The sequence below is a fragment of the Vigna radiata genome, chromosome 4, assembly GCF_000741045.1.
Source record: "Vigna radiata var. radiata cultivar VC1973A chromosome 4, Vradiata_ver6, whole genome shotgun sequence".
Taxonomy (NCBI): Eukaryota; Viridiplantae; Streptophyta; class Magnoliopsida; order Fabales; family Fabaceae; genus Vigna; species Vigna radiata.
In genome coordinates, this window is record NC_028354.1 from 7,742,132 (window position 1) to 7,756,523 (window position 14,392).

The 14,392-nt window shown below is 38.2% G+C and overlaps 1 protein-coding gene across 1 annotated transcript; it reads right to left on the reverse strand.

The window, feature by feature from the left end:
- Positions 1-7,246: 7,246 nt before the first annotated feature.
- LOC106758736 lies at positions 7,247-10,695 on the reverse strand. The gene is made up of 2 exons (XM_014641710.2): positions 10,562-10,695; positions 7,247-8,037 (listed from the first exon to the last, which is right to left on the reverse strand). The coding sequence occupies exon 2, from the start codon at positions 7,992-7,994 to the stop codon at positions 7,644-7,646; it is 351 nt and encodes a 116-aa protein (XP_014497196.1). The 5' UTR covers positions 7,995-8,037; positions 10,562-10,695; the 3' UTR covers positions 7,247-7,643.
- Positions 10,696-14,392: the final 3,697 nt, after the last annotated feature.

The following is a 14,392-nucleotide window of genomic DNA, read 5'->3' on the forward strand; positions in this document are numbered from 1 at the left end:
CCGACTCACAATTGGTAGTGGGACAGATGAACGGTGATCGGCCAAAGAAAATTTTTATTAGTGGTCGTCGACTACTTTACCAAATGGGTGGAAGCGGAACCCTTAGCCACCATTACAGCCTCTCAGGTTCAGAAGTTTTGCTGGAAGTTGATTTGCAGACCCCCTTTAACTTAACCTACGGAACAGATGCCATGTTGCCGGTAGAGTTAAGGGAACCCTCTTTGCGAAGGAATATGGAGGACCTCCAGCTGAATGACCAGGAGTTAAGAGTGGAGCTAGTCACAGTCGACGAACGGCGTGATCGAGCGGTCCTGAGGGCCGGGTGTCACATACCCACCAGCTTCCGTCTGGTTCGTCCTCGAACCACACCGTACTGGGAGAGGCTAGGCTCTGATACCATTTGCAACGCCCCGACATCTTACAGGGACTGTTGACTGCCCCACACATCACCACGAGACTTTCCAGTGTGCTTTGTCCTTACTCACACACTTTCCGAGAAAACTTCCCGGAAGGTCACCCATCCCATAATTACTNTAGNNTAAGCANGCTTAACCATGNAGTTNTTATGAGTTAGGCTACCGAAAAGCAAATGCATTTGTTGATATGAGTAGTCAAATCAATTCCTTTAAGCTATCATTCAACTGTATAGTCCCATACCTATACAATCTCCAGATCCCTCTCATTCCGATGTATGTTCGATTCGTCCATGTGCCCCTTCCACTCGAAGCCTGCCAGGAGCCGCTCCTTGTCCGTGCCCCCTACACCATGCTTCTTGCACCGACGATCATTCCCCGCCCTCGTTAGTGCCCGGGTGTCACAGACGGCCGCCACATCACCAATACTTGGAATGCGTCTCATCTTAAGCTTTATTTCAGTTAATAATGTCTTTCATGTAGCTTCTCCAGTACTTTAATGAACAACAAGACGCTTCCACATTATCCAGTTAGTTCGCATTCGTTCGTCAGTAAAGGCCAAGTTAACGAAGGGAATTATCCTATCAACTTGGCTGGGCGGTAAAGGGTACAGCCCGCCGTCCCCCAGCAAAGGCCAAGTTGACGAATGGAATTATCTTGTCAACTTGGCTGGGCGGTAAAGGGCACAGCCCGCTGTCCCCCAGCAAAGGCCAAGTTGATGAATGGAATTATCCTGTCAACTTGGCCGGGCGATAAAGGGCACAGCCCGTCGTCCCCCAGCAAAGGCCAAGTTGACGAATGGAATTATCCTGTCAACAGGCCGGGCGGTAAAGGGCATAGCCCGCCGTCCCCCAGCAAAGGCCAGGTTGACGAATGAAATTATCCTGTCAACCTGGCCGGGCGGTAAAGGGCATAGCCCGTCGTCCCCCAGCAAAGGCCAAGATGACGAATGGAATTATCCTGTCAACTTGGCCGGGCGGTAAAGGGCACAGCCTGCCGTCCCCTGTGATGATGACTGGTCTAGTCCACGTCAGAACATAAATGACAGTTCACTCTCTAACTGCACATTTGGACATCTCACCGTTATCAATTTAGACGGAGTTAGTGAAAAGGACTTAATTGAACACCAAATACGTTCTTTGGGACTAAATTGAACACAAAAAAAACATGGGGACCATTTCGAATTTTTCCAACCAAAATTGGGACAAAAAAGAGCTTTTAACCTAAAATAAAAATACACCTAATAGCGAGAAGTAAAAGAAATTCCATTCATAAAAAAGGAGGGGATACAAAAAATCATATAACTGGACGGAAAAGTAAACAACACAACACGCTGTTTACCGTCCGGCCGGTAGGAGAATGAATTCCCAATCCAAAAAAAACAACAACTTATACTTAAGCCTATAATCTAAACCCTTGCATCTTTTAGATTAGTACCGCTAGCTGAACCGACAACGACCTCGGCCGCACCCTCAAGCTCAGCGGCTGTCTCACCCGGCTGTTCGATATCCATCAGAACGCCCCCATAAACGTCCTTGTACAGGTCAAAGCCAAGCTCAAGAGGCTTTTTCACATTGAGCAGCACTTCAGCCTGGCGGAGGGCTTTGTAGAAACCATCCTCATGTTCGGCCACCAAGATGTCATTTAGAGAGGATATTTTCTCTTAAGCGATTTTCAACTCTGCCCGAACGGTTTTCAATTCGTTGTGCAGCTCCACAGTTCTCCCCTAAAGCCTTCGCTCAATCTCCCTCTGCTCAGTGGCCGCCAGCTTCAGTTGTTTACATTCCTCCTCTAGGTTGGCTTTGACGGTCTTTTCTTCTTCTAAGTGTTTGGCCGCCTCTTCGAGCTTCGTTGCACCCTCGGCCACCCGTTGCTTTTCTTCCTCCAAGGCTTTCTTCGCACCCGCCAGCTCTACCTCTAAAGCCTTGATTTTTTCCTCCCCCTTCAACAAGAGGCTCTTCACTTCTCTGGACCCTCGGATGTCGCCGAACTCGCAAATATATTCTACCATAGAGGCCGTTCGGGAGGCCATCTCGAATACGGAATCCAACATGGCACGGCCCGGCAGCGATTCCAACATAGTAAGATAGGCCCGTCCCCTATGGAAATCAATGAACCGACTCACATTGTACTCAGAGCTAAAGACACCACCTGGGAGAGGAACGGCCGACTCTTTGCCCTCACGGCGACATTTCTTGGAGGAAGACTTGCTTCCTTTCCGAGATTTCCTCTTCTTGTGAGCGGACGCCGTGACTGGCGCCGACTCAGAAGCCACTTCGATCACAGGGTTGTTGCTAGCTGCGGTCGACTGATCGACCAGAGGGACAACAGAGTGAATTTGGACGGGAGCGGAGCTACCTTCCCCAATTAGGATACGGGTAGCCTTGGGCAAATTGGCACTACTGTTCGCGCCCGTCTGGAGTCTGAAGGAGGCAACCGTCACCCGGGCAGATGGAGGAGGACGCATAGGAGGAGGGATGGCTTGCTCTTGGCCGGAACTAGCGGCCCGAGCCGAGGCCTTCTTGGCGGCCAGGAAGTTGAATTGGCGGGGTCCAGGAGTAGCCATACAATCTGAAAGAAAATAGAAAATTCAGCTACGTTACGACCCCACTAAAAACGGAAAATGGAATGAATCACATACCGAGCGCTCTCTGAGCGCAATCCTCGAAAGGAATGCAATCGACCAGTCAACGCGCTGGGACGCGGCGTGAGAGGGTGTCAATAATGTCTACCACACAGAAGTCCTCCATTTCCAACTCCCGCTTAGCAAGAGCCTTCATCTTGCGAGGATTCTCCGTCCAATACAGGGGAAACAAAGGAGAACCCTCCAGGTCAAAGAAATCCTTACGGTCGGCTTCGGTGATAATGACCTTAAAAAACTGGTCTTTGAAGTTCTTGAATGATTCGGCATAAGGCTTGAATAAAGTACGACCCCCCACCGAAGACAAGGAAACCCAACCCCCCTTTGGGGGTGGACGAACATCGAAATAATGTAAGTAAGAACGGACAATTGGAGAGACACCGGCCACCATGCACTCTACGTCGAAGGCTTGAATGACCGCCTAGGCATTCGGGTGCAACTGTGTAGGCGCTACGTTCAACTCCTGTAGCAGATCGGCTTGAAAGTTGGTAAAAGGGACACGGATATGCAACTGAGTAAACAAGTTTGCATACATGAAGAAATGATCTTCAGAACCGACACCCTTCCCGTGGCAGACCCGTTCGTTCTCCCGGCTAATCGCCGCTCTTATCAGCTGAGCGTCTGCCGTATCCCTAACCAAATATGATCGGTCTATAAAATCTTGGAGACTGGTGTAAGAAATGCTAGACACTTGGGTATTTACATCGAAGCCGGCCCAGTCATAACCGTCGATCTGAGGTAGGCTCCCGACTGGAACGAGGGCGACCGGATCCACAGTGACACCCCCTTGCAATAAAAAGAGGGGGGCCCCATAGAAGATCCATCCACTCGCAGTCGCCGGGGCGGACCCCTGAGCTACAGTCCCAACCTCCTCCAACACCGGCGGATTAGACGGACCCTCGGCTTCCCCTGAAAGTCCCTCGAACGACAAATCATTGTCAGATCCCGACGACCCAACTAACGACGATGCACCGCTACTATCACCGTCACCCATGCCCCTACCGTCTCCGCCGCGGCCTGACGACTCTAGAGATGACTCAACACACACAATCACCATTTTATTACTTGTGCAAGTGAAAGAATAAGGGATGAAGGTAAGGAAAAAAGTAGCCATAGTACATTCTCCACCCCTATTTATAGACATTTTTTCTGAAAAACCGCAACAAATCCCCACCGTCCACAGCCACCACGATGAACGACCCAGATCGAGAGACGTTACGGTTACCATACCTACTTTCACGCCACGTGTCTTTTCCCGCCTAAAACCTCCTCAGTCTGACGCGACGGTTCAAGGAGATGTCTCCCGAACGGGATGCCCGCCTTCCCAGCACCGCCACTTCGACGACCATCAACATTGAAACCCTACGGCGAACCATTGCCTTGGGCTTGGGGGGCTTGTGTACCCTAGGTAACCGTTCGGACATCAACCGAACACATAGAGATCCGACATGACGAACAAACGTGATCCACAAAGGGTTGCCATCTTGGCGATAACGACAGATCCGCGCACCCTTGGAAGGCGGGCGGTAACCGATCAAACCGAAGGGTTTTCACATATCGAAACACCCTCAGTCCGTCACACAAGCTAAGACGCTGGGCAGAAATCGATAGCGACTGGTCGTGTCTGCATGACTTACCCGCCACATCGCGTGGGCCAAGGCATTGGGCGGCAGTCACCCGTCCCTCAGCCTTTAAGGAACAATGTCGCGTGGTTATTGAGATTCTGAAAGCGAATGTTGTTAAGCCACGACAGATTCCATGACCACGCTGATCAGAATCTTCTTCCAATAATAGCAAGTGCGAGGCCGATTCCCCGAGTTCAAGAAGCAACTTTATATGGGAGGAATCTAGTGGAAAACTATGATGGTGCCCAATAATCACAATCGGGCGCAACCTCCGTTTGTAAGAAAAACTTTGAAGAATTCACATGGATACTGATTACCGGGAAAGAATCACGTGACCTCTGCGTCAAACCTTTTCTTGTCTTATACGTTAGGTAAACCTTTATGTCTCTACATAAAAGCCCTACAACAACAAAGTCGCTGAAGGTCAAGCAGATAAAAGAGTCTGAGCTCCCGGATGAACCAGACAGTGAGACGTTGCACCCGGGACGAGCGGTCAAGCAGATAAAAGAGTCTGAGCTCAAGTCGTGCTGGTCTCTCGACAAAGCTCCCCAATGGAGCAGGCGGTACGAGCGCCCGGTGGAGGTCGCCGATTAAGGTATAACAAGCATTCAAGATTAAGGTAAGACCAAATCAACCATGGTGGGCCTATGATTGGGCCGTAATTAAGGTTCCACTAATCATCGGCCCATGAAGAAAACTATAAATACAAGTCAAAGGTGAGAGGTAGTTAGACACATTAATGCACATTTATTTCATTCTCTTTCTATCTCTATCTCTGATATTAAAATACCGGACACTGACTTGAGCATCAGAGTGCCATTAGCAGGTACCCAGCCGGATCCAACGGAAGACATAGTATTCTAAATCAAAGGACAATTGAGTGGGAAAAGTGTAAGACCGAACGGCTGACGGTGAGAAATAGTGTAGGAAGACCTGAAGACAATCACAGCAGGAACATATATATATATATATATATATATATATATATATATATATATATATATATATATATATATATATATTCTTATATCAGAATAATTAAATCGGAAAAAAAAAATTCTATTAATTTTTTCAAAATCAAAATTTTAATATTCATATTTCAAATAACTTCTTCCACATTATATAAATATTTTATTACAAAAAGAAAAAAAAAACATGAGATACCATACTAAATCTATGCTAAAACTAATCATACATAAAGAAAAAAAAAAACCCTAATATAAAAATAAGTCTATGATTTCTCAATCCTTTTTTTTTTTAATTTTTAGATATTTATGCTTTAAATCGTTATTAGGTTTTCTTTTAATTTAAACTTTCTTTGATGAAAATCTTCCTCCTCTTCAAGCATATTAATCTATTTGAGTTACTTTTAGTTTATGAAAAAGTTTGATTCATTTTTCTTAAATTTTCTTTTTTTCATTCTTATGAAGAAATCTATTCAACTAACTCAGCTGAAATCTTGAAACCTATTTAAAAGGGTGTTTTTGTCATTGCTCATCTCCTCAATGGGCTAAGAAGGCTTCATGGGGGTTGAAGTTTCAGGGCTTCAACGCAAATGCTTTCACATATTGAACAGTTGTTTTTTCACCTCTATGATTTATTTGTTATTATGTTTTCATGGAAGTGTTTGGAAAAGTCTAAAATCCTCGTATATTAGACTTTAGATGAATTCTATAATTCAGAATGTATTTTCAAATTACACAAATTAAAAAAACATCATAAACTATAAATTCTGGAATGCATTTCTAAATTCCACTGTAAATAATACAATAAACAATACGTTTCCAAATTGTATAAAATAAATATAGAATATATCCAAAAATGTATTTTAAACTATACATTCTATAAGACATTTTTAGATTCTATAATCCATAATACAGTTTTGAATTCTAAATTATTTAATTTATAATAAATTTTCAGATTAAACAATCCAAAATATTTCCTTCACCCTTCATGACTGATCGGTTTTAAACAAAACATAGGTATCATTCCTTATGTGCTGACACAATTCTTTAATTCGTATCTTAATAATAAATTGTCAAAGAAAATCTGATGTTTCACTGATAATCATAAATGTATTGGGGAAGGATGAAGCATTTTACTTTTTAGCAGAATCTCTACTGTTATATTCCAGTCATTGTTTCTGTGGTGATCATATATATTCAAGAACTAACCAAATTAAACTGCCCCGGGAGTTATAGGGTGTGATAGAAAGAGCTGCCAGAAAATTACCTTTTTATAAAATTTTAGACAAAATCTGGGAGGTGACCATGACACCAGTGGACCACACTGTTCCCTCTGCTGCTGACAGTTAGCTTAAACACAGTCCATCCACAGATTTGTTTACACTAGCAGTGAATTTCCAAAGCTTCATTATTCACCCTAACGGTCAAAAATATCATATACACCAATTAACAGCACAGACAGAATATTGGTATTTTTATTTTTATTTGGCTGTGTATGATTTGAGCCTACTATATTAGTGAGGTATGCAAAGAACATACTAAAGCAGTGATAGTAAAGTAATGTAGACAATATGATCCATACAATTATGTGAAAACTGAGCAAGAGAGAAAATAGCAATTTTTAATTGATCACCACGGGGATTCTGAAATGGAGTTCACATGTATTTGCAATATACAAGTTACCACCATTGTAAATACTATATAAGAATAACAAAAAATGCATTGGTCCCTTCTGTAATCAATATAGAAACTGAAGGTCTGTGAACCGTGTACACTGCAATGATATTTGTCCCAACTTTAGGAAGAAAGATATCAGATATAGGTTTTAACAATTTGTTAAAGATCAATATAATTGAGTATTTTCCTCTAATGAATGAGTTGATCAGGTGAGCAAAACAAAATCTTTTTTCATACCCCAGGCAACTACAACGGTAAGCTTCAGTGATATTGATAGTAAACTAGACAACTTGACCATGATAAGGATTCTTTTTATTGTAAACTATTTGGAAGATTTATCAGCAGAACCCTTTTCAATCACTTTGGTAGAGCTTGAAGATTCTTCAGCTTCAACAAGCTTCCGAAGTTTTTCATGCAGAGTTCTTACTCTGTCCTCGGTTTTGCGAAGCTTTCTCCATCTATAGGCAGTCCAGAGACCAAGGCCACCATATACGACAATATAGGAAGCCCAAACATAAGGGTATGTTTCTGCATGCTCTTTGACTTTTAGATATTGATTTTGCAATGACTCTTTCAAGCCCATTGCAGTACTGGCTGCTTGATCTTCCTCAATTTTCTGGATGGGAGGAGCGGAGCTTGTTGATTGTTGGTTTTGTTTTGGTTGATTTTCCATGTCTTCTACTTGTATAGTTCCAGAAATGGATTATTTAGAGAAACTGCAAAAACATTGACATTTTTTAAGTATCACCTATTTTGGTAATGAAAACTCATTTAGCAAAACTAAGCAACGGTTCCTAATGCATGCATAATTCTTCAAACCCATTGCTTCCCCAAAACTGAATTGCTTGTTTCAAATATTTATTAGCGAAAAATTCCTAATCCAACAAATCCAAATACATAAGCAATAAAATGGTCGTATTTCTAAAGTTTTAATGCCCAGCTTTCTCCCACTGAGATGTCTTCGACTGTTCCTTCTATTTTAGAACACAAAAAGCCAAAAGTCTCAAATGGTGACATTTTCCTCTATGAAGAGCCAAGGAAGCATGGGGAAAAAGGGAGAATAAGCAAGCTAATTTGAACACTTAACATTACGAAACATGTCAAGACATAACAAAATACATCTCAGCCTAACATACGATATACCAAAAAACCAAAAGGATGAGGAAGGATGTACTCGCATAAACGATGGTAATGTGGAATATTGCAAATATTTATTTGAAAAGATATGAAACACCAGGCCAAAATACATCCCAAGCAGACATAACACATTTGGTTTCCCAAGATTTTTTAGCAAAAATGTTTTCAGATAAAAGGCCACCAATGACAACGAAGCTAGTAAACCTCATCAATTGTTCAAATGTTTGGAAAACGTCACCAGGAACACAAAGCTCCTGAGTCAACCAAAAAAGGCAGTTTTATATAAGCAGAATGAAAAATCTCATGCACAATACACATAAGGAATAGGAGAAGGGTGAAGGAGATATTAAAAAGAGATTTAATTGTTCTGTCCGTAGTTCCAGATAGTATAGGACTGTAATAAACATTCATACAATATCACCAAGCATTGTATTTCCCGTACTTGCTAAAAATTAACATAAAATGGTATCATAAAGTATGATTTTTCTGGTTGCTAATCTTAGCATTCCCATAATTTACATGTTAACTATGTGATCTAGAAATATACTTCCACTATCCCGGCTGAAAAGACAGTGCAGAAGGTAAAAAAAACTAAAAAATATAAACAAAACCACAGAAATTGGCAAAAGCATTCAACCCTGATGTCAGTGTTGAAGGACAAGCTCTACATCAAGTGCAGGGCTTCATTTAACTAGCTTTCACTAAAATAGAAATTGATCCATAGTCCAGACATGACTCATTCAGAATAGTTTAAAGATAATCTTGCCGGCACACAACATACCAACATACTGCCTAAATTATAAATTGTTATAAGTGTAAAAATAAAATTGATAACTCTCATAATGAGAAGCTTCTTTGATCACGAAAGGCCCTAAATAGATGTATTATAAGTTATAAATTCTAAACATGTGAACTCGGGAAACATTTAAAAGAATGCAACCTTATGTGCACCATACCAATCATCTTCCAATGTATACTTTACACTGACATTTATCCCTTCAAAGTTACTTACTACAATGCACAGATACAATACATATATCGGATATGACATATCTGAAAAACCAATAGGTTTATTTTGAAAATAATAAGATACTATATGTGATATACACATATTGAAAAGGGTTAGAAAAAACAATCATAAATATATGATTGTTATTATGTGAATCCAAATTAAAATCATATGTATTAAACACTGTTAAAATAAAAACTTATAAATTATTGTCAACATAAAAGTATTATTGGTAAAGTATCCACCAAGTATCGGACACAAAAACATGTCAGTGATCCGTGACCCAAATTGAAATATTGGTGCATCATAGGTTACTAAACTAACATATACTGTCTTTATGCCACAAAATTATGCATAATAGCATATATCTATTGTGCACAATGGTATCATACATTATGGAACTCAACAAAAAAACAACTTAAAATCAGCATATAAAGATGATACTAGTCATGTAACAGGGGTATTTCGAGGTTCCAAATCACTATTTTTAAGAAAAAAGTCATCATTCCAAACTCTTTTTTTTCTCTCACAAATATTTCAAACCAAAATTGTTTTCCTACCAGAATTTTTATCAATAATTACAAAAGGAAGAGCTTCCACATTATACCTATCCTATAGCATAACTTGCAGAAATGCTGCGCATCCGTATTGACCATCAAGTAAAATTTCATTGCGGTTTAACAGTACTTAAAAAGAAAACTCAAATCCATCAAACAACCTAGGTTATGATTAATAACAACTCAATTTCACTTTAACAACTCACGAGTCTATTTGGATCAAAATCTCAAACAAAAAATAAATTACGAGAAAAATGAAAAATATTAAAAATACATTAAAATTAGCTCTTAAGCAAGCTAATTTATAGAAGCTTTTACATATCAGTTTAATCTTGTTTTGAAGTCAGCAAGTTTCAGTAAAGGGTTAGAAAAAGACATATTTGAGGCGAAAATTTTCTTTGTTGAAGTCAGCAAGTTTCAGTTAAGGGTTAGAAAATGACATGTTCGAGGCGAAAATTTTCACAGTAACATTGAAAATGTTTGCTCCGAACCACAGAGAGATACAGAATCACCATGAGAGACGACAAAGAGAGGTACCTGACGGTGAGGCCACGGTGGCGAGCGGCGGAGCTAGCTTGGTTGTGGCTATTGCAGTGCGGCGAGGAAGCTAGGGGTTTTGGTTTTGGGCACTGGTTAACGCCTAGGTTCAATTTCCATAATTAATTGGAAAATTGTTATATTAAAATTGTTTTTATTGGTTACAAAAGAACGTTTTACAATACAAAGACTTTTTTGTGTATACACTGTATTATTATTTTTATTGAAGAAATTGTTTTTTATTTGAATGAATTATTTGTTAACTTTTTTAGCACTATAATATCACTTTTATATCACTAAAGTATATAAGTTTTAAATAAAAGAAAAGACTGCTAATATTTGATTGAAATTTATCTTACTATTGTAATAACATTGTACTGTAATTGATTTTTAATTCAAATTAAGTATGTTTTCCCTAGGAAACACATTTGAATAATTTGAAAATTCAAAATTATAAATGTAAAATTAAAAAATATTTTATCAAGATTTTATTGAAAAAAGTTGTTATATAGTATATTATAAAAAATATATTATAGTACAATATACATATATATTATATATTATACTATACTAAAGGTGTATTTGCGATTTTCTTTAAAAAATATAGTATACTATTAAAACATGTAGGCTTCTTTATACACCAAGAGGGGGTGAATTGGTGTTAATTCAAAATTAAAATCTTTTTCGCAATCTTGGTATGGAAAATTCAAAGCTTTTTATCTTTCCTTTAAATGCAAGTTATTGAAAATGTAATGCAGTGGAAAAAAGCAGTTGACTGCCTAGCAGATATAGTCGACTGGAAAATAAAGAGTGTAGGGATCAGAAATTCAAACACTGTGTTTATACTGGTTCGGCCAACAATGCCTACATCCAGTGTCCTTCCAACCCAGGAAGCAAATGCACTATAATGNTTGCGGTTTTTACAACAAGGAATTTATAGAAGCACCACGCAAAAATATAAATCTCCTCTCTAACCCAAAACCAAATATAGTTGCACACAAAACTAGAATTGCAGCAAGAATCCCCTCTCATGAAATCTGCACCCACATCGAACAATCCTCAACGTGTCACCAGCACTCTTCACAAGATGCCAAGCCTATCACAGCAAACTTCACAGGTTGCCAAGCCTATCACAACAGACTTCACAGGTTGTCAAGCCCTCAGTCAAAAACCAGCAGTCTTTCGCAGGATGCCAAGCCAATCAAGATCAACCTAGAAGCACCTCTCTATGCGGATATTGATCAAACAGTGAGAACAATGTCTTCTCCTTCTGAATTTATCTCAAGCAAGATCACCACCGTCTTCTTGGAGAATTCTTGCAACTTCTAATGAATTCAGTCTGAAACAAGAAAGTGAAAATGTTAAATCACAAAAGTCACAGAACAATTTGCGTTCTGTCTATTTATAGTTTTCTGTTTCATCATATTGGTTCATAGTGGAATAGCCTACTAATGGAGTTGACTGTATTAAAACAGTTATAATAGATAGCCAACATAAAGGCTCCTCAGTCAACAGAATCAAGACTCATTTATTACAGTTGACCAAGTCATACAGTTTTAACTAACTTTTGAAAATATAGTTGTTGGAGCTTGTAGGCTTAACAAAATTTCAAACAGAACAGCAACACAGTCAAATATGCTTATCACAATGTCGACTGACACATGAAAAATCACTTTGAAATTCTTTTCATCTCAAAATCTCACACAGCGCATGTTCACAAAATCTGTACAAAGATTTTAGCATAGTCGAATCCATCAACAATGTATTCGATTATCAAAAGGTTTCTGTGATCTTTTCTTTTAGAAATGTGTAATGACTAAAAACATTTTATCTCATATTTCAATACAAGAATGTTCCACAAATATAACACTCAATCAAGCATAGGAACATACAATGTTATTCAATCAAAACATGTTCAACAGATTTGACAAACATTATAGAATAAGAACATGTAATACTGGAACATATGCACTGTTATTAAGCACTGAGTTGTCATCATCAAAAACAAGTTTGATATAGAGTTTGTGTTGTCAACAATCTCAACATAATTGAGTCTTAGGACTTGACGTCCATGTCTATGGTTTTGATTTTTGGAAATTTGAAAAAGCATGACCTCGAGTTGAATAAACTAAGTGCTAAGGAAGACCAAGGAAAGAAGAAAATATTGGCCTTCAAAACTAAAAATTCAAAAGGCAAGACTTCAAAGAAGGATCAGGAGTCTAGAGATGAAGAGTCAGATGAAGAAAATAGGAGTCAAATGATTAGAAAATTCAACAAGTTCATGAAATCTAAAGGTAAGGAAAAATTTAAAAAAGATTAGAAGAAGAAACAAGGAACTTCCTCAAATTACAGGTGTTATGGTTGTAGAGAAAAAGGACACGTTAATGTGGATTGTCCAAACATAAAAAAGGATGAAGAAAAGAAGTTTTTTCAAGAAGAAAAGAGCTCACATTGCTTGGGAGGATAATGCATCAAACACCACTAGTTCAAGTGATTCCAATGAAGAAGCTAACTTGTGCTTCATAGCTAACTTGTGAAACTGATTTGCAAAAATCTTTTCTTGAATTATTTGATGAATCTTAGAAATTGGATGTTGCTCATAAAAATTTGAAAAATGAGTTTAAGGATTTGCAAATTAAATATGAGAAGGCATTAGATGAAGAAGTTATATTAAGAAATATAATATGTAATTTAGAAATGAAAGAGTTTTCTATTATTGAAACTTCTGTTGAATGCCTATCATGTAAGAGTCACATGTTTGATATTGGTATTCTTGAGAATTTGCTTAAAGAGACTACTAAAAATAAAAAACTTGAAAAACCAAATATTGATAAAAAGTACTTTCATAAAAATAAGCAAGCTCTTAAGAATAAGAATAAAAGAACCCATAGGGTATGGTTGAAAAAGGAATTGCTTTTCATAGAAATTCAAATGTTGTCACATGTTTTTACTGTATGAAAAAGGGGCACATTTCAAATAAATGTAGAATAAAACATTATGGTGTTCCAAATGAGAGATATGTTTGGATTCCTGTTATAAAGTAATCTGGCTCTAGCCTCAAAGGACCCAAATGAGATTTTGGGGACCAAAACCCCTGTATTACGTTTTTGCAGGTTAAGTTTTCAAAATGAGATATTACGATAAATTTTAAGAGCTTTAAAATGATTTTTGAATCTTAGACATGTCTTAAGTGTCCAAAAATAGTTAAAATAACAATTTTCGAAAATTAACGTGCAATAATCGATTATCAAGGTCATTTTCACTTCAACGTACAAATTTGGCTCGACAATAACCAATTATCAAGAGTGATAATCGATTATCTTAAGTTATAACGTAAAAAAAAAGAAAAAAAAAACTTCTTTTAATCTGTTTTAGATTTTAAAGGGAATATTACATTTAGAGGGAGTAATTTTAATAATTTAAAAGAGAACTAAATTATTTTTGAATTAACTAATTTAGGAAGAGCATAAAGATTAGATGATTCTTTGATTATGATAAAAAAGGGGGAGAAATTTTTTGATTGACATCTTCTTGTGATAATTGGTAACTATTTGAGGGGGAGATATACGAGTATGTTGATCTCTTGTTATTTATCTCTATTTTGGATCAATTACACTTTTCCCCTTAGTTTTCAATTAGGAACATGACCTTTAAGAATATGGCATATCACAAGCCTTCAAAAAAATTTGATCATCATCAAAAAGGGGAAGATTGTTACAAATGTGAAGCATTGATGCTTTGAAGAGATTTTGATGATGATGCACTTGAAGCCTTGAAGAATTATTTACATACATTGTTAAAGCATTTTTCTAGAAAACCTTGTATTAGGCT